This window comes from Notechis scutatus, chromosome 2, assembly GCF_049901735.1.
Source record: "Notechis scutatus isolate UNSWTSFEM ecotype Mainland chromosome 2, rNotScu1.2, whole genome shotgun sequence".
Taxonomy (NCBI): domain Eukaryota; kingdom Metazoa; phylum Chordata; class Lepidosauria; order Squamata; family Elapidae; genus Notechis; species Notechis scutatus.
The window spans coordinates 19220443-19241644 of NC_142010.1; the positions used below are offsets into that span (position 1 = coordinate 19220443).

The 21202-nt window shown below is 42.4% G+C and overlaps 1 protein-coding gene and 1 long non-coding RNA gene across 2 annotated transcripts in view; one reads left to right on the plus strand and one right to left on the minus strand.

The window, feature by feature from the left end:
* The window catches only part of LOC148131869 (uncharacterized), a 312201-nt gene that overhangs the window by 250799 nt on the left and 40200 nt on the right, over window positions 1-21202 (plus strand). The window lies entirely within an intron of this gene.
* LOC113424266 (cholinesterase-like) lies at window positions 8119-20756 on the minus strand. Its single transcript, XM_026685895.2, has 4 exons — window positions 20434-20756; window positions 12697-14161; window positions 11337-11500; window positions 8119-8317 (listed from the first exon to the last, which is right to left on the minus strand). Coding segments are annotated over exons 1-4 (1686 nt in total). The 5' UTR covers window positions 20489-20756; the 3' UTR covers window positions 8119-8315.

The window sequence follows — 21202 nt, forward strand, 5'->3', positions numbered from 1 at the left end:
GTTGGGTTCATCAGTAGGAACCTTTTTTAAACAGTTTATTTGTATGTATTCACATTACATACAAAAGTGCTTATTGTCTGGATCAATGTATTTTTATACAATAATTTCTACCTCTGCTATCCAACCATGTATAAAACAAGTCCCATGTTAGAAAATACTCTGTATCTTCTTTTTCTTTTCTTTTAGTGTCGGTCTGTCCATTTCTGTGCAATCTAAAAAATTTTTTTAATTACCTCAACCTCTGTAGGTGTTTCCATATTTTTCCAGTACTGTGCAAATACAATTTGATTTTGCAACTCGTGTTTAAGTTCCCCTTCCACATTTAAGATATTTTTATATGTTAATTTTTTTTTCCAGATTTACTACGTTTGGATGTATAAATGCTTCCATTGTTGAGAGCCAGACTGGAATTTTAATGTAAATTTTTGCTTTCACCTTTTCCCATACTGAAAATAGAACATTTCTTAAATAGTGTCTTTGAAAATATCTATGAGTTTTATTTTTATTATACCATAAAAAGCATGCCATCCTAACTGGAGATCATGGCCTTCTAAAAGCAGTAATCTGCTATGTCTAAGTGTTAACCATTTCCTCACCCATGTTAATACAGCTGCATGGTAGTAGAGTTCCCAATCTGGTAGTCCAAAATCTCCATTATCCAGTATGGTTTGCTGACTTCCTCAGTTTTGATTTTTCATATCTGGGGACAGCCAACGGCAGTCTTGGAAGCAACTGGAGCTGACGTAAAGTGATTGTTTGGTGTGGGTGACACAAACATTTAAGTGCTGTGGCATTTTGTCAATTGTTTTCTTTAATTGTGTGCTGTTTAATTGTGCATGTGCCCAGGATAAAAGGACTAGGTGAACCAATTACTTAATCCTTGGTAAGAGTAATGCTTTTGAATATTGCATAAACCTTACCCTTCAGCACCTCATGTTTTATGGCTGATAGCTGCTCAAATATCAAGATACAGTCTATTTGTCAGCCCCGGATCCATCTTGATTCAGATTCAGGGCTGCCACAGTGGGGGATGGACAAGCTGGGGAAACAGGGGAGCCACATTGTTTCGTCAGAGATCAAGGACAGGTTGCTGGCATCTGGACGGGAGTGACTGGAATTTGGCAGTAGTTGAGACATGAGGTGGCTTGGCTAATGTCAGTGGTGTATTAACCATTAAGCAGACCACGCACATGCTTAGGACACCAGGCCTAAACGGGGCACCAACAAAGTTGAGAATATGGCTTTGTTTGTACAGTATGTACAAAGAAGGAGGGCACCAAGATTTGTTGGTGTTGGAAATGACTCCAGATAACAAAAACTTGGATCGGTAAAAACACAAAGATTTTATTTGTAAGCTTAAATCAAAGCAAACAAAAGGGAAAAAGCTGTTTGCAAAGAGCGGTAGGATCTTAGCTGTCTCAACATGAGGTTTGAGCCAAGAACCACACTTTGAGATTTCAGAACATTACATTTTATAGTTTCTCTATCCCGGCGCCCCCATGCCCCTCCTACATCGATCCAGTGACCGAGCACAACTAATCCGAAATGCCTTATGGAGACCACATCATCTCCTTCAACACTTCCCAATGACCACCCATTACACATTTTGCCAACATGGCTTTAAGGAATGTCCCTTCAGCGGGGCCTCTTTCTAATGGTCCAAGAACAGTATCTATTTTTAACACCACACTGTTACATATTAGTGTACTTTCAGCACATCTTTTCTCCAGCCATCTTAGAACAACATAATAATTATATGCATCTCTAACATATTTACCTTTATAAAGTAAAGTCTGGCTATAACTTAAAATCACAATGTGCCAAGATTAAACTTAAGTAGATGCTTTGAAGAGCAAAATCTAACTTCAATTGATCAAGAAAGTTAGGGTAATGTTTCATCTCTTCTCCTATTATCCTCCTCATTGATCACTTTGGTGTGAATTGCCTTGACAGTTTGAGATACGTGCCAATTCCTGGAGGAAATAAGGGTGGCATTACTTGATACAGGAGGATGTAATTTATTGCAGGCACATATTTAACAATGAGTAAATGCATAAGGAAATATATTTACAGCAGGATTCCATATCAAGAGAACAAATGTCTATAGAGTAACTTTCTACTTAATGCTATGATATAATATTCTCTTCACCTACATTTTATTTTTGAATTTTCTTATTTCTTACACCAGTGAGCCTTAATCCACAACTGGCTAATGTGACTGCAGAGTCACTAAATGGTGTGGTTTTTAGTGTGATTTTTAGTGTGGAAGGGGGAACACTCGCGGAAATTCAGATTCGGGTTTTCCCCAGATGTGCCAACATGACTTCTCTAATAAATTCTTACTTTGATGGTCTTTGTCTTGGAGTTTTGAATTGCATGGAGAGTGTAATTGGAACACTGACACTATTTTGTGAGCAGACTTTGTTTTGCCAAAAAGTCTGTTGAGTTTTCCCATAGTTTTTATCTTTAAATTTATTTTCACTTCACGTAAGACTAGTTTAAGGATTAATTAGTTGCAATGGTGAAACACAATGAGAGTCCATAAAAGAATTTCAGCTCTCATTTAGCTCTTCCCTGGCTAATAAGGGGAGCTCTGACTACTGTTCTTTTTCCAACTCTGAAGTTCTCATTCTAGTGCATCACATTTGCTGGAAATAATAGTTTCATTCATTTACAGATCCTTTTTGTGCAAAGCATTATATCTTTTGTTGTTTAGCTGACTTGCCCTTTCTCACAGGAATTCAAATTGCACTATGCTTTCACTGTTCTGTCTTTCAAATCTCTTTATGCTGCGTCACCTGTAAAGTCATGGAATCACTTATTAACCAATCCATTATCCTCCACTTAGAGACAAACAACCTATTCTCTAATAAACAATTTGGTTTCAGAAAAAAACTATCCTGTAATCTGCAACTCTTACACTGCAAAAACATATGGACTACACAACTTGATCAGGGCAAAGCAATAGACACAATTTACATAGACTTCTGTAAAGCCTTTGATTCAGTGGTACATGACAAACTACTCCTAAAATTAAAATCTTATGGAATCTCTGGACACCTGCATAACTAGATAGAAGCATTCCTGTCAAACAAATGGTCAAAATTGGGAGCTTCCTATCAAATTATGTACCTGTCAACAGTGGTGTCCCCCAAGGCAGCATTCTAGGACCAACTCTTTTCATACTTTACATAAATGACCTCTGTGATCATATTAAGAGCAACTGCGTTCTCTTCGCTGATGATGTAAAGCTATTCAACACCACCGACAATACTGCTAGTCTTAAAAAAGACCTCAGCTATGTGTTAGAATGGTCAAACAAATGGCAACTTCAAATCTCAACAAATAAATGCTCTGTCTTACATATTGTCCAAAAAAAATCAGAAAATAAAATACAAGCTGAATAGTCAAGATCTTGTTGATGACCTAAACTTTGTCAAGGATCTTGGAGTACTCATCTCTAATGATCTAAGTGCTAGAGCCTACTGTAACTACATAGCCAAAAAGGCACTAAGAGTTGTAAACCTAATCCTGCATAGCTTTTTCTCTGGTAATATCACTCTATTAACTAGAGCATACAAAACATTTGCTAGACCAATAGTTCAATACAGCTCATCAGTCTGGAACCCGCATTACATATCTGATATTAATACAGTTGAGAAAGTCCAGAAATATTTCACAAGAAGAGTTCTCCATTCCTCTACTCATTGCAGAATACCTTATGCCACCAGACTTGAAATTTTAGACCCAGACAACCTAGAACTACGCTGCCTTCAGTCCAATCTAAGTATAGTACATAAAATTATATATTGCAATGTCCTACCTGTCAATGACTACCTCAGCTTCAACCGCAACAATACAAGAGCACACAATAGATACAAACTCAAGGTAAACTGCACCAAACTTGATTGCAGGAAATACGACTTCAGCAACATAGTGGTCAATGTTTGGAATACTCTACCTGACTCTGTGGTTTCTTCCCCAAACCCCAAAAACTTTAACCTTAGACTGTCTACTATTGACCTCACCCCTTTCCTAAGAGGCCTCTAGGGGGTGTGCATAAGCACACTAACATGCCTACCATCCCTGTCCTATTGTGTTTTTTTCTTATTCGTATCCATTTCATGTATTCATAACCATGTTTATACTTATACCTGTTATCTAATTATTGCTTGACAAAATAAAAAATAATAATAAATAAAAAATAAAATTATATCTTTTGTTGTTTAACTGACTTGCCCTTTCTTCCCATATCATTGAAATCCACACAAAGTCCTTTATCTGTTCCTGCACCTTCACACTTGTCTCATTCAAAAACAGTATAAATTGAATTTAAGGAAAAAAGTGCAATAAAAATTATCAGTAAGAGCCGTTAGGAAAATGAGTTCACTCAGGGAAACATAGTGAGAGTGATGTTGAATAACACATGACCAGCATACAGATACACTGAATAGTAAAATGTAGGTTTTACTTCCAGTAAGCGGGTAAACAAAGTCCCATAAACAGTCCAAATCATACACGGTTAAAGCAGTTAGTATTCAGTCCAGGGATAATCCAAAAGCGAAGTCAAGTGTCATAAACAAAGTTCAGTAAATGGAGTTTGCTAACAGTTGCAAGACTCACAATAATTCAAGTAGAATGATGATCAGGCAATACTGCAAAACAGGAAATGCAAGAAGAAAGAAACCAGGTTTCTGTTGTAATGACGAGGCAGTCGAGTTGTTTGATCATGAACAACTGAATCATGATGATCTTTATTGGAGTCTAGTCTTGCATTTATACACATTTTTAGTTATCCTCCATCACTGGTTAACTTTGGTTACTGCTTAACTTTCGTTACTGTTTAGCACAGTAATCCATACAATTAATTATCTCTAGTTAAAGTCTAACATATGTTTACTTCCTCTCTCTAATCCTCCTTTAGATTAGTGACTTTGTTTACCTGAGTTGTATTTGCTTGGAAACATTCTTTATCTGAGGTTTGCCATCCGAGATTGGAACATTCCTGCAATTACAACTCTCCAGGTTTCTGGCTCCATCTTATGGCCGTTGGAGGAACCTCAGCCAATCACACTTACAGCATTCTCTTAAAGATACAGTATTAAATTACTATCGTGGTTTATATATTTCCAACCCAACTGTTAGGTGACTATCATTCCTAACAAGAGCCAGTGTAGTCTAATGGCTAGAGCACAAGAACAGAAAGCAGGAGACAGAATTCTATCCAGCCTTAAGCATGAAAGCCTACTGGGTGATTTTGGATCCATCACTCTCTCAGCCCAGCATGCCTCATAGGGTTGTTGTCATGAAAATACGGGAGGAAGGAGGATTGTGTATGTTTGTTGCCTTGAATTATTTATGAAAATAATAAAGGTGGTAAATAAACAAACAACCAAATAATAAAAGTATAAATGAAGTTAAAGCTGCAAAACATGAATAATGTCGATGAAGTAATATCCATTAAGGACCAATATAGTCAGATTTTCCCTGTTTATTTTGGACCTTCTTCTTTTTCTGGTGTACTTCCCCAAAAAATTTCAGCTACAACTACTTACTATATATTTGTTTGGGACCTCTTCTTGATAAATAAAATTGATGTTCCGAGGTGCAGATTGCTTAGAAAGTTTTTAGCCTTTCAATTATTTTCTGGTAATGTAGAAAAATTAGACAGGTGCCACGACTGGTACAGTGGTACCTATATGTGTCATGGGAGACTATAGTTCAAATTTTCCAGTAATTTCAGTCAAATTAAGATTCCTTCAGAGAGAAAATAATGTGACTTTTGTTGCATAGAAGGCAAGGATTTGATTACCAATAAATGACCAAGGATTTTTTATTTATTTATTTAATTAATTAATTTGATTTGTCATCACTTACAAGATAATAGGTATAAGTATAAACATTAGTAAGAATACAGGAAATAGATATGAATAAATGGGGACAATAGGACAGAAATGGTAGGCACAATTGTGCACTTATGCACGCCTCTTACAGACCTCTTAGGAATGGGGTGAGGTCAATAGTGGATAAAGGAGGTTAAAGGAGTCGGGGTTTGATATAGAGTCAGGTAGTGCATTCCAGGCATTGACCACTCTGTTGCTGAAGTTGTACTTTCTGCAATCAAGTTGGAGCGGTTTACATTCAGTTTGTATCTGTTGTGTGCTCTTGTATTGTTGCGGTTGAAGCTGAAGTAGTCATTGACTGGTAGGACATTGTAGCAGATAACTGTGTGTACTACACTTAAGTCCAACTGTAGGCGGCATAGTGCTAGGTTGTCCAAGCCCAAAATTTCAAGTCTGGTGGTGTAGGATATTCTGTTGAGAATAGAGGAGTGTAGTACTCTTCTCGTGAAATATTTCTGGACTCATTCAATTGTATTAATGTCTGATATACAGTGTGAATTCCAGACAGATGAGCTGTATTCAACTATTGGTCTAGCAAAGGTTTTGTATGCCCTAGTTAGCAATTCAATATCACCGGAGGAGAAGCTTCTTAAGATTAGATTTACAATTCTTAATGTCTTTTTGGCAATGCAGTTACAGTGAGCTCTGGCGGTTAGGTCATTTGATATTTTTAATTTATATAGATTTTTAATTTAAATACTGTAGATACATGAGTAGTTAAGATGTGATAGTTAAAAATTTGTAAAGCCACAGAATCTGTGGTAAGATAATAGGCAAAACTGTGCGGGTTGATAACAGAACAGCCCCTATTAACTGATGAGAGAGAATCCCAGAAGTGCTTTTGAAAAGGCAACTGGACTTTCTGTTTTTTCTTTGAAGAACTTTTTGCTTCTCATCCAAGAAGCCTCTTCAGCACCTTTGGGACAACCATGACCTGGATAACTGAGAATCTCCATAGATATTGAGAGAGAAATTATAATGTGTAATGTAACGTGTTGCTATTACAATTAACAAACTACTAATAAATCTTTTGATTTCTATATAGTTTTTAAAAGGTTTCACAGAAAAATAATGATATAGAGTTTTAATTTTAATATTTTAATTTTAATATGCACTTTATTTAATGATAATGGTTCAAAGAATCATTTGTGGAAAGAGGCTAAAAGGAAAATCTATTCCAAGAAAGGAGTGGAGGGGAAACCAAATATGACTGAAAAAAAGATCACTATTAGTAAGTTTTATGGCAGCTCATGAATATGATGTTATTACTGGTGATAATAATGATTATGATTATAACCAGAGGTGGTATTCAGCAGGTTCTGACCAGTTCTGGAAAACCAGTAGTGGAAATTTTGAGTAGTTCAGAGAACCGGTAGCGGAAATTTTGAGTAGTTCAGAGAACCGGTAGCGGAAATTTTGAGTAGTTCAGAGAATCAGTAGCGGAAATTTTGAGTAGTTAGGAATACCATCTCTGAATGGCCTTGCCCCCATCTATTCTTTGCCTTCCAAGTCCCAGCTGATCGGCTGGGTCTTCTTTTGTTGCCCTGCACAGGAAAATGGAACTGGGAAGCAAGTTAGTGGAGTGGGGAAGGAATGGGATTTTGCAGTAATCTTCTCCAAGGAGTGGAGTGGGAATGAAGATTTTACAGTATCCTTCCCCTGCCACGCCCATCAAGCCATGCCCACAGAACCGGTAGTAAAAAAATTTGAATCCCACCACTGATTATAACAGCAATGATAAGGAAGGTGATAATGATGTAATGGCGATGATGGAAAAATGGGATTCCCCAACTAACCTCTAGTAGAACATGGGTGCAGTGGCATTCATACTAATGGCCCACAGTTTAGAGCTATGATCTAATAGTTTTGTATTAGATGTGAATGCACAACCCAGCCACATAATAGATGTATTCACACTTCCTATACCACATCCCATTTTTAATTCTAAAGAGACTATCTATATATAGCACAGGATTCCTTCCAGGAAATGGGAACCCTGGTTAATTAGGATTTCCCTTCATACAAAGAAAGAAAGGATATATGGGTTATTCCTTAAGATGCCCAAAGTCCAATGACTATAGCTCTAAAATCAGATGAATGTACTTGCACCCATGGCTAAATATACCTAGTCTATTGCCTTTCTATTATACCACCTAAAGGGACAGAGTCAGAAGTGGAGTTCGCATAGGCTGAACACACATGCCACCATTGCAAATTGGTTCCCTCAGTGATTTTTGTTGAACTAAAGCTCAGCCAGTCAGTCCCAACCCCTTCATAGGATTATAATTCTCCCCACATAACAGCTAAACAATGCCCATATCTTGATTCAACTTGTGTTCTTGGTTTTACATGTCATGTTCTATATTCCTGGTTCAACTTCCCAGTTCACGAGTCCAGGTCTTCTGGAGATTTCTCTGCCAATGGAAAAAAGCAAGGGAAAAATGTAAGAAACTAAGTTTAAAAAGTCAGAGGACCAAATACTTCACACAACAGACTAGCTTAGTTCACTGACCAAATTGTGGCTTTAATTGAAATACCCAGCTAACACGACTGGTTATATTATTATTATTATTATTATTATTATTATTATTATTATTATTATTATTATTATTATTATTATTATTATTATTATTTTACCAGCTGCTCCCCCAGGTGTTGTTTTTTTGACTCATAGCAAAAGTAAATACTTTTCTTGTCTCTTATATGAAGTTAAAGGTAAAAAGATATGGATAAGGTAAGTAGCCATCCATGTACCAAGTTTAGTGGTCATCTATATTCATGAAGCAGGAAGAGAGAAAATAAGATACATTGCTATTTTACTTCCTAATGATTACAAGTAGTCCTCGACTTACAATTGTTCCTTTAGAGACTACTCAAAGTTACAACAGCACTGAAAAACAGCAGGTTTTCATGCTTGTTACCAAGCCCACGATCATGTGATCAAAAGTTGGGGACTTGGCAACTGGCATGTATTTATGACGGTTGCAACATCCCTAGGTGACATGATCAACATCTGCATCCTTCCCAGCTGGCTTCTGACATGCAAAATCAATGAAGGAAGCTAGATTCACTTAAAAAACACATGATTCACTTAAGAATTACAGTGATTCTCTTAGCAACCATGGGAAAAAGGCAATAAAACCGGAAACAATTCAATTAACAACCACCTTGCTTAGTCACCAAAATTCTGGTCCAATTGTGATCATAAGTCATGGACCATCTTTATCCTCCTACCCAGAGATGGGATTAAAAAAATGTACTACTAGTTCTTTGGGTGTGCCTTGGTAGGTGTGGTGTGGCTTGGTGGGCATGGCTTGATGGGCAGGGCAGGGGAAGGTTACTGCAAAATCCCCATTCCCTCCCCACCCCACTAACCTGCTTTCCAGCTCAGCTCTCCTGTGCAGGGCAACAAAAGAAGACGCAGCCAGTCAGATGGGACTCAGGAGGCAGTGAATAGATGGGGGCGGGGCCAGTCAGAGGTGGTATTTGCCGGTTCTCCGACCTACTCAAAATTTCTGCTACCGGTTCTCCAGAACCTGTCAGAATCTGCTGAATACCACCTCTGCTCCTACCTCACTTCTTCTTTAGTAGCTCAAGAGCATATATCTTCATTTCAATCCACATAACAATGATCTTGTGAAATAGGTGGAACTCCATGAGCAAGTGGGACTTGAACATGGTCTTTTCCAGCCTCAGACAGACACTTATCCGCTACAGCATACTGGTTCCTAGGCAGTTTCTCTTGCCCATAATATACACTGCTCAAAAGAATAAAGGGAACACTTAAACAACACAATGTAACTCCAAGTCAATCACACTTCTGTGAAATCAAACTGTCCACTTAGGTAGCAACACTGATTGACATTCAATTTCACATGTGGTTGTGCAAATGTAATAAACAACAGGTGGAAAGCATAGGCAGTTAGCAAGACATCCCCAATAAAGGAGTGGTTCTGCAGGTGGTGACCACAGACCACTTCTCAGTTCCTATGCTTTCTGGCTGATGGTTTGGTCACTTTTGAATGCTGGCGGTGCTTTCACTCTAGCGGTAGCATGAGACGGAGTCTACAACCCACACAAGTGGCTCAGGTAGTGCAGCTCATCCAGGATGGCACATCAATGTGAGCTGTGGCAAGAAGGTTTCCTATGTCTGTCAGCGTAGTGTCCAGAGCATGGAGGCGCTACCAGGAGACAGGCCAGTACATCAGGAGACGTGGAGGAGGCCGTAGGAGGGCAACAACCCAGCATCAGGACCGCTACCTTCGCCTTTGTGCAAGGAGGGACAGGAGGAGCACTGCCAGAGCCCTGCAAAATGACCTCCAGCGGGCCACAAATGTGCATGTGGCTGCTCAAAGGGTCAGAAACAGACTCCATGAGGGTGGTATGAGGGCCCAACGTCCACAGGTAGGGGTTGTGCTTACAGCCCAACACCATGCAGGACGTTTGGCATTTGCCAGAGAACACCAAGATTGGCAAATTCGCCACTGGCGCCCTGTGCTCTTCACAGATGAAAGCAGGTTCACATTGAGCACATGTGACAGACGTGACAGGGTCTGGAGGCACCGTGGAGAATGTTCTGCTGCCTGCACCATCCTCCAGCATGACCGGTTTGGCAGTGGGTCAGTAATGGTGTGGGGTGGCATTTCTTTAGGGGGCCGCACAGCCCTCCATGTGCTTGCCAGAGGTAGCCTGACTGCCATTAGGTACCAAGATGAGATCCTCAGACCCCTTGTGAGACCATATGCTGGTGCGGTTGGCCCTATGTTCCTCCTAATGCAAGACAATGCTAGACCTCATGTGGCTGGAGTGTGTCAGCAGTTCCTGCAAGACGAAGGCATTGATGCTATGGACTGGCCCGCCCGTTCCTCAGACCTGAATCCAATTGAGCACATCTGGGACATCATGTCTCGCTCCATCCACCAATGCCATGTTGCACCACAGACTGTCCAGGAGTTGGGGGATGCTTTAGTCCAGGTGCGGGAGGAGATCCCTCAGGAGACCATCCGCCACCTCATCAGGAGCATGCCCAGGCATTGCAGGGAGGTCACACACACTACTGAGCCTCAGTTTGACTTGTTTTAAGGACATTACATCAAAGTTGGATCAGCCTGTAGTGTTTTTTTCCACTTTAATTTTGAGTGTAACTCCAAATCCAGACCTCCAGGGGTTGCTAAATTTGATTTCCATTGATAATTTTTGTGTGAGTTTGCTGTCAGCACATTCAACTATGTAATGAACAACGTATTTAATAAGAATATTTCATTCATTCAGATCTAGGGTGTCTTATTTTTGTGTTCCCTTTATTTTTTTGAGCGGTGTACTATTCTAGCCATTTTTCCTACGGTATCCTCACAAAGCAGATGTTCCTCCTCCTGCTCACTGCCATGCTGGTTTCCAGTGAGAGGATTTATTTCCCCAAAGGACTCAACTCACAGGATTGTGTGTCATTCTCAGGAAGAGTAGCCAGGAAATCGCAGAGTGGGGCAGGTGACAGCCGCTTGAGCTGGGGTGCACCTGTGCTGATGTGAAAGAAATTCTGCTCTGTGGCATTGTACAGTGGCCATTGTACCTCATCTGCCTTGGTCGCTGTTGGAGTCCTACAAAGGCAATTGAGAAATTATGGTAGGATTACAAACAATCTCTAACAAGAATTACAGGCATTCGAGCCATTGATATCAAATAACTATTTTCAAATCTTAAGGCCTTCCTTCCTCCCTCCCTTCCTTCCCTCCAATCCTCCCTCCATCCATCCACCCCTCTTTCTTTCTTTCTTTCTTTCTTTCTTTCTTTCTTTCTTTCTTTCTTTCTTTCTTCCTTCCTTCCTTCCTTCCTTCCTTCCCTCTTCCTTCCTTCCTTCCTTCCTTCCTTCCTTCTTCCTTCCTTCCTTCCTTCCTTCCTTCCTTTCTTTCTTTCTTTCTTTCTTTCTTTCTTTCTTTCTTTCTTTCTTTCTTTCTTTCTTTCTTTCTCAATACAAGATGTGGATACAAAGTGGGTACTTTTATTCCGAAGAATCATCAAGTATGAGCACTATAGTTACCTTGTTCTCCACAGCCTTTACTTCCACTTTTTCTTATCATTCCTCCAAAAATTAGTATAAGGCAAGGGTCTTCAAACTTGGCAAGTTTAAGACTTGTGGACTTCAACTCCCAGAATTCCTGAGCTAACATGACTGGAGAAGGAATTCTGGGAGTTGAAGTCCACAAGTCTTAACGCTGTCAAGTTTGAAGACCCCTGGATACTATAAGGGATCACTACCTTTGCCCATGACAGGCCATTAGGAAAGAAACAGGCCAAGGTCTGAGGACAATTCCCAACTGAGGTGGTCAGAAGGTACCATCAGCATTTCCTGATCAAACAGTGAGCCTTGTGTCCCATTGCTGTGAAGTCCCATGTTCTTCTGGCTGGTTACTGCTGATATCGGAACCACAGCAATGTTGCTGCCATACAATTGACGCAATAGTTATGGGAAATATAATACTGACAAGACTCAGCTGCTGGGTGCTGCTTGGAATGCTACAGAGGGAGGGAAATTAATGGCACTCCCTATCAGCAACAGACAACTGCTGAGAAAAACCTTTCCCTAACCTTATGTTACCGAATGAGCCCCCAGATTTTCAATTATTCTGTGCAATTGCACATTTCATGCTGTCTGGAAAATGGGAAATTGGCGAGAGATGAACCCCCAGGTTCATTCAGGTTAATCAGTTCCACGACTGCCCCAAATCAAGAGTCTCATTCATGAAAAGGACGAGCAAAGATTGCATTTTATGGGCTGGAGGGGTCAGTTCCTTACCCGCCTCTGGCAAACTGTGCCCAGTATCTCATTGTCTGACGGCTCAATGCTTCCTCAGCCTCTGTGATGGATTGGTTTGTTGCTGACGCCATGGTTCCAAAGACATACGGTATCTCTGCTCCGTGGGGCGTCCCTACCCACTCAGGCCAGCCAGAGCCAGAAGGGTGGTGACTGAAGGAGTAAACATACGCCGACTTCCTAGCTTTTCTGATCTTTGCAGCAAATTCAACCAAGGGGCACACCATGAAATAATCTCGCATATACTGAGAAAACGCCAAACGGTATTGCCCATGATTAGCTTCACTGAATTTCTGGGCGACGGTGTGCGCAACTTCTTTTTTGGTCCCTCTTCGCATAGTTATTGTCACACCTTGGAGAAGCTGCTCCCATGTTAATATTCCTCCGTTTGTTTTTGTGTTCGAATACATCAGCAATACAAAACCAGAGCCTTCATCATCAGTGACCCCAGTAAGAATTGGCTTTCCCTGAAGAATTGCAGCGTCCAGCAAATTTGGGACGTTGCCTGGGAGGAAATTGCCATCTGTGGTCAATGAGTTGATCAGGGTCAGCACAGTAAAGTTCTCATGTCCAAATTCTATCTCCTGTAGGCAGCTCACCACAGCGCTGTCACTATCTTTTGCGCACCCCGCTTGTTTGCTGAGCATTATTGCATCTCTGTGGGCCTCTTGGGGGCTCTTCCAGGGCCAAATGGCATTGGGAACGCCACTCTGAAGCACTGCACGGGCAAAAAGGGGCTGGCTCAGAGGGGAAAGGAGATGGCAACCCACCAAAACTGCTCCTGCACTTTGCCCAACCAGAGTCAACTGAGCTGGGTCGCCCCCAAAAAGAGCGATGTTCTCCTTCAGCCAATTTAGGGCCAAATGTTGGTCCCACAAGCCCATGTTTCCCGGGGCATAGGGTGGCAAGTACAAAAAGCCTAGGCCCCCCAAGCGATAATTCATGGAAGCTACTATGACGTTCTCTGTAGCAGACAAGATGGCTCCATTATAGACATCTAGTGAGGCTGTGCCTGTGATAAAACCCATGCCTTGGATCCATACAAGGACAGGCACTGGTCTTGAGGGTCGAGGGTGGGGTGCCCAGATGTTAAGAAAGAGACAGTCTTCTGAAAGAGGTGTGTTGGGGACCCATATGTCTTTATCAGGAAGGCCAGTAATATTAGTCTGGGGACACGAGTTGCCAAAACTGGTGGCCTCCAATACTTCACTCCATGGTTGACGTGGGACGGGCTTTTGAAAACGGAGTTTCTTCACTGGAGGTTCCGCATAGGGGATTCCCAGATAGGCAGTTGCAGAACCAGATCTAGTCAAGACTATTTTGCCTTTAATAGGGCCACTGCTGGTCACGACTGGAGTGTCATTATTGGAAGCACATTTGCAAACCAATGAGAGGAAGAAGAAAAAGCTCAAACATGACCAGAAGAAATGAAGCATCATAGCTGTATCTGAAAGAATCAGAAACACAAAATGGTTGACTGGATATAACTCCTCCTGTGTAATGCAACTTAATTTGAATGTATGAATGCATAAATCCATTTAAATATATATTTTGGAAAGTTTAAATTGATTTTGATGCAACACAGCTCAACCCAAGCCAGACTGAGTAGCTGTGGGGGTTTTGGTTCCAGAAACCTTCTATCTTTGGTTCTAGATTGGTGTCGTTGACTCAGAAAGGCCCAGTGCACAATCTGGGGGCCACAGTGGACAGATAAGAGCAGACAGTAACCATTGCTAGGAGGGCCTTTGCACAACTTTGGGCTGTGTGCACAACTTGGGCAGTGGTGGGATTCAAAAAATTTAACTACCAGTTCTATGGGCGCAGCTTGGTGGGCGTGGCATGGCTTGGTGGGCATGGCAGGGGAAGGATACTGTGAAATCTCCATTCCCACCCTACTCCAAGGGAAGGAAATTGCAAAATCCCCTTCCCTCCCCACCCCACTAACCTGCTTTCCAGCTCCGTTCTCCTGTGCAGAACAGAAGATCCAGCCAATCAGCTGGGACTCGCGAGGCAGAGAATAGATGGGGACAGGGCCAATCAGAGGTGGTATTTGCCGGTTCTCCGAACTACTCAACATTTCCACTACCGGTTCTCCAGAACTGGTCAGAACCTGCTGAATATCACCTCTGAACTTGGGGCTGTGTGTCAAGTGTACCCATTCCTGGATCTGCTCACAGTCACTCATGCAGAGGTGGTATTCAGCAGGTTCTGACAAATTCTGGAGAACCGGTAGCGGAAATTTTGAGTAGTTCGGCGAACCGGCAAATACCACCTCTGACTGGAGATTTTACAGTATCCTTCCCCTGCCATGTCCACCAAGCCACACCCACAAAACCAGTAGTAAATTTTTTTGAATCCAACCACTGCACTCATGCCTTTGTGATTTTCAGATTGGACTACTGCAACATGCTTTAACATGGAGCTGCTCTTGGTGCAGGGAATTACTGGTGCCGATTACCCAGAACATGTGACATCACTGGTTTGCAAGCTGCATTGGCTTATTTTGTGCTTCTGGGTACAGTTCAAAACACAGGTTGTCAGCGGGTTTCTTAAGACTGGGTTACTTATAAGACCATCTGTAGCAGCTACTGAGATCCTATAGATGGCACTAGATGCTAGCAGCAAACTGCAGTGTCTGATGCCTCTGGGGGCCTCTTTGTTATTACATGATCTCATCCTCTATCTTGGGTTGGAAAGTCCTGGACTTTCCAGACTTATAGATGATCTCATTTTACTAACATCACCACTAGTCTTAAGGATTGGTTGGGAGGTTGTACCAATGTGGTTGGGAGGTTTCACCCATGCGGTATCTATTCTCCAATCCAAATGCTGTATCTATACTACTCTTCCTTGCTTGTAAAAATGGTATAAAAGAATAAACGCTGCCCAGGCAGTCAGACATCTTGGCACCCTGCACAATGACTGGTCTTTGAAACCCATCAACCATCTCTACCCAATGGGAGACTGTCTCTCCCCAAAGTCTTCCTCCTCAATGAGCTCTCCTCAATGGTTTCTCTGGCCTATCTGATTTAGCAGGAAGCACATGGTTTGGGTACTGTTAACTAGGGAGCATCAGCTGGCAGACTTTAGAAGAAGAGCTTTATCTGCTATGGTGCTAAAGATAAATTAAGAACAATTCATATGGCGCTAAAGATAAATTAAGAACAATATATATATATTCTTAAGTTTTTGGTACTTACATGTAGGCCTTGGCTTTGTTCGGGTATTTCCCACGTCATAGTAGTTGTGCTTTTAAAGTTGTATCGTTTGGCAGAATCTCATCTCCCATCATCAGGCTTCTGTATAGTGTTCATCTGAGAGTCAGACTACTGACTGAACACTATAGAAGCCTGATGATGGGAGATGAGATTCTGCCAAACGTGCTACAATTTAAAAGCACAACTACTATGACGTGAAAATACCCAACAAAGCTGAATGCCATACATGCAAGTACCCGCGAAAACTTAAGAATATGAATGAATATATATATATATATATATATATATATATATATATATATATATATATATATACCGTGTTTCTCCAACAATGCAGCCTCCACCAATAGGAAGGCCCAGCATGTTTTTGGGGCATAAAATCAAATTAAGCCCCTCCCCAAATTTAGGCCTATCTTAAAATATGCAAAATAAGGGGAAGGGCGGGAGACTTGCCGTTAGGAGCGCCCGGCGGGCAGGAATTCCTCGCCACCAGCCGCTCCTAATGGGCGATCATGGCGAAGCGCGGGAGCTCCCTACTCCCACCAAACACCTTTGCTGCAGACACCTTTGGCACCCGACGCTGTTGCTTTCCCTTCTGCCCATTCCGCCGCCACGTTTGGAGCTGGCGCTTCCGTGTTGGAGTGCCGCCGCTATTTGGAGCTCCAAACACGGAAGTGGCAGCTCCAAACATGACGGCAGGCGATCTTTTTATTTTGGTCCGCGAAGTTCAGAGCGAGCAAAGGGGAGACTGCGATGCCTCCATCCGAGATGGCAACCTCACTAGTGGATCACAACGTGGCTGGAAGCCCGAATCGGCGGGATACGATGACAATCTTTTGGAGCAAGAGGAAAGGGAGAGAAGAGTTGCGGCGTAATTTGCAGGAGGAAGTGGGTGTACCCCACGGCAGGGAGCCCAAGGAAGAAGGGCCGGTAGGCAACGGAGAGCGTCCCGTAGCTCTGGAAGCAGCCTAGATACGCGCCCGTGAAGAGGCACAGATGCTGCCTTGTAGTTCCCAAACCAACTCCAAACGCGAACGTGTTCCAAGCGGCCGGTCGCTAAAGAGCCAGAAAGCAGCAAGGGCGCCAGGTGGAAAGGACAGGGTCACGATCACACGGAGATGCCCAGAGAGCGGAGCGCACATAACTAAAGGCGGCGCACGCAGTTGGTTTGGGGACTACAAGGCAGCATCTGCGCCTCTTCCTGGGCGCGTCTCTAGGCTGCTTCCGGAGTTACGGGACGCTCCGTTGCCTACCGCCCTTCTTCCTTGGCTCCCCTGCCGTGGGGTACACCCACTTCCTCCTGCAAATTATGCCTCGCAACTCTTCTCTCTCCCTTTCCTCTCGCTCCAAAAAGATTGTCATCGTATCCCGCCGATTCGGGCTTCCAGCCACGTTGTGATCCACTAGTGAGGTTGCCATCTCGGATGGAGGCATCACAGTCTCCTTCTCTTGCTCGCTCTGAACTTCGCTGACCAAAATAAAAAGATTGCCCGCCGTCATGTTTGGAGCTGCCACTCCGCGTTTGGAGCTCCAAATGGCGGCGGCACTCCAAACACGGAAGCGCCAGCTCCAAACGTGGTGGCGGAATGGGCAGAAGGGAAAGCAACAGTGGCGGGTGCCAAAGGTGTCTGCAGCAAAGGTGGGAGTAGGGAGCTCTGCGCTTCACCATGATCACCCGTTAGGAGCGGCTGTTGGCGAGGATGCAAGGGGAAATTAAGTCACCCCCCGAAAAGACGGCCTGAGCTTGTCAATCAGAAAGGTTGGCAGTTCAGTGATTTGAATCCTTAGCACCACACAATGGAGTGAGCTCCCATGACTTGTCCGAGCTTCTGCCAACCTAGCAGGTTGAAAGCATGTAAAAATGCAAATAGAAAAAATATGGACCACTTTGGTGGGAAGGTAACAGGGTTCTGTGTGCCTTCAGCATTTAGTCATGCCAGCCACATGACCACGGAGATATCTTCAGACAGTGCTGCCTCTTGGACTTTGTAACAGAGATGAGCACTCAGCACTGCCCCCTAGAGCCAGAAATGACTAGCATTATGTGCGAGGGGAACCTTTACCTTTTATTGATTAGTAACATTAATACATGTTAAAAAAAATAGATTTGCATTGATGAAATAATCTGGCAAAGCAGCATATTGAGCTCAAAAGCTTAATATTCTGGCTTGCTTGGTGTGACTCCCAGATGTACTTTAGGACAAGGCACGCGGGAGGAAGTAAAACCACAGGCTTGCAAATATTGCTAAAGTCTTACTAAAGCAGGACATAAGAATTTCCGGGATGACAGTTATATTATGAAAATTTGTGGTTAACCTATGCACATCTACAGCTATATGTATGTACACAGAGAGATGGGTGGCAAACAAATTTAATTAATAAACAAAATTAAAAAATAAGTGCTATAGGAGTCTTAACTATAAAATGGAAAGGTGACATCTTGATAGTGAGCTTTGTGGTTTGGGGGTATAAAAGACTTGGCTATAAACAATGAGATTACAAGGGTTTTTAAGGAAACCTCCCCCATGTTAAACAGCTGTGGTGTCACAGCTGGTGAGAATGCCTAACTTTGCCCACAGGAAAGAGTTTGAACCTGAAGAGCTCGAGTTTGACTCAGCCTTCCATCCTTCTGCGATGAGGACCCAGATTGTTGGGTGGGGGATCAATATGCCAATATTGTAAACCAGCCAGAGAGTGCTGTCAAGTGCAATGGAGCAGTATATAAGTCTAAGTGCTATTGCTACTGTAGGTCCTCCTACGCAGAATAAAGTTGTGTTGTAGGGTGCTTGGTGGTCTCTGAGTTGGGTGGTTTTCTTGCAGACATTTCATTACCAAAGTTGTGTTGCTTCAATCGCCACCTTGGTGTGTTCAATTGGGCTCCAACTAACTGGTCAAGGACCCAGTCTCGGTTCAGGACCACAATGGCACACACCCTATTAAATACCTTCCCCTAGAGATTAGATGGCCCCATTGCCTTTCGTGATTCCTTGAAAACATTATGCTCAATCCTACAATATACTTTGTGCTTTTATTTCTCTGATTGTAAGCCACCCAGAGTCACATAAAGTGATACAAGGGACTATATAAATTGAGCAAATCAGTCAATCAATGAAATTTGGAGATATTATGAACTTTCAATCAGAGGGAGAGAAACAGGGAGGGAGAAGTTCATGGCTCAATTTCAAAAAAAACTCAAGGATCAGGAAGAATTGGGGAATGAAGAAAACAAAAGGTTCTTTGACAATGGCAGTGTAAAGATTAGCTTATCAAGGACCCAAGGATGGCAATTTTCCACATGAAATTTTCAACCTGCCAACATTCAATCAAGTCAATTTGTCTCGGTGGCAAATATAAACTCTGGCAAATAAAGGGATAGTGATAATGATGGTGTCCCATTCAATTGTGTCCAGCTCTTGGCAAATAAAATACGGTTGCTTAATGATCTGGGTTCTTCTTCTTATTAATTCCTGGTTCCGCCTTTTCTCAATCAATCCTATTCTCATAGCACAAGGGTTTTTCAAACTTGGCAAGTTTAAGACTTGTGGACTTCAACTCCCAGAATTCCTGAGCTATAATGACTGGAGGAGGAATTCTGGGAGTTGAAGTCCACAAGTCTTAAAGCTGTCAAGTTTGAAGACCCCTGTCAAAGTGACTTATGACCATTTTTCACACTTACGACTGTTGCAGAATTCCCACAGTCATGAAAGGCCAGAAGAGGAGATGCATGCCTCGATGTGAGTGATATTGAGTTGGCCATGCCCAGCCAATAACATGACCACCAAGCCATGTCCACCCATTCACATGACCACCAAGCTACACCCACTGACTAAGCCACGCCCACAGAACCGGTTGTTAAAAAATTTGAATCCCACCCCTGGCCATGGGTGAAAACTAATCAAGGAGAGAAGCCACCAAGAACTCAGGAGAAATTTTCTGACAATGAAAACAATCAACCAGTGGAAAAACTTGCCTTCAGAAGTTGTGAATGCTCCAACACTGGAAGATGTTGGATAACCATTTGTTTGAAGGGTGTAGGGTTTCCTGCCTAAACAGAGGGGTGGACTAGAAGACCTCCAAGGTCCCTTCCAAGTATTCTATTCTATTCTATTCTATTCTATTCTATTCTATTCTATTCTATTCTATTCTACTCTACTCTACTCTACTCTACTCTTTCTCTACCATCTCTCTTCAATGCTAACGAAACCCTAGTATTTAGAAGATAGTGTCCACTACATGAGGTAGCAAGATTCATCAGATTGCGTTAACCTTTTAGAAATCATGTGGTCCACTCAAAACAAATAGCCAGATGGTTACCATTGCTGCCTTCCACCTGGCCAAATCCTTGCTGTCTGAGGAGATAGCCTGCCAAATGACAAGGTGGGCAAACACAAATGTAGAATAACACCCCTTTTTCTGTCTTGCTTTCATTTCCCAACTGCTTTCCTAACTTCAACCCCAACTTGTGAGTAATTAGAACATATTCATCCTTGTCGTATCATACCTGCTTCTCTCATCGGCACTAGCTGGGACTGGATATTAGCTGACGGTCTGTCCATCCAGGAAAATAAGGTTGTCCTTCTGTTGGCTCCTTGGTGCTCTCCTGCCAGAGTGTGTGTCAGGGAAAGAACCTGTTGCCTCCTCTTCTTCTCTTATCTTCTGCTTGCTCTCCTCCCCTTCAAGCTGCAGGCGTGTCTGTGTGAGGGCAAGCCTCTCCCCTAACAAGCCAAGCTGCGGATTTCCAAAGTTGGTAAATCACCAAGACCAGACACAAGGTGGAAGGCAACTGGTACAAAGAGATCAGGACACACAATCTCCACAACTATACAAGTGGATATTTTCTACATCATTGTCAAAAGACACTCCAAATAGAGTGGGGGGGTGTACAGGTAGTCCTCGATTTGTGACCACAACGAAGCTCAACATTTATGTTGCCAAATGAGAAAGTTGTTCAGTCGGCTTTGCCCCCCTTCTACAACCTGTCTTGTCACGGTTGTTAAGTGAATCACTGCATTTATTAACTTAGCAACACGGTTCACTGTCTTGAATATGAACCAGTTGCCAAGCAGCCGAATTTTGATCATGTGACCATGGGGATGCTGCAAAGGTCGTAATTGTGAAAAACGGTCATAAGTCGCTTTTTCAGTGCTGTTGTAATTTTGAACAGTCACTAAATAAATGATTGTAAGTAAAGGACTACCTGTACCCTAGAGGGGACGGTTAAGATGTCTATGAGAATTCCAGCCACCAGAAAATTCAAAGACCTGATTCTT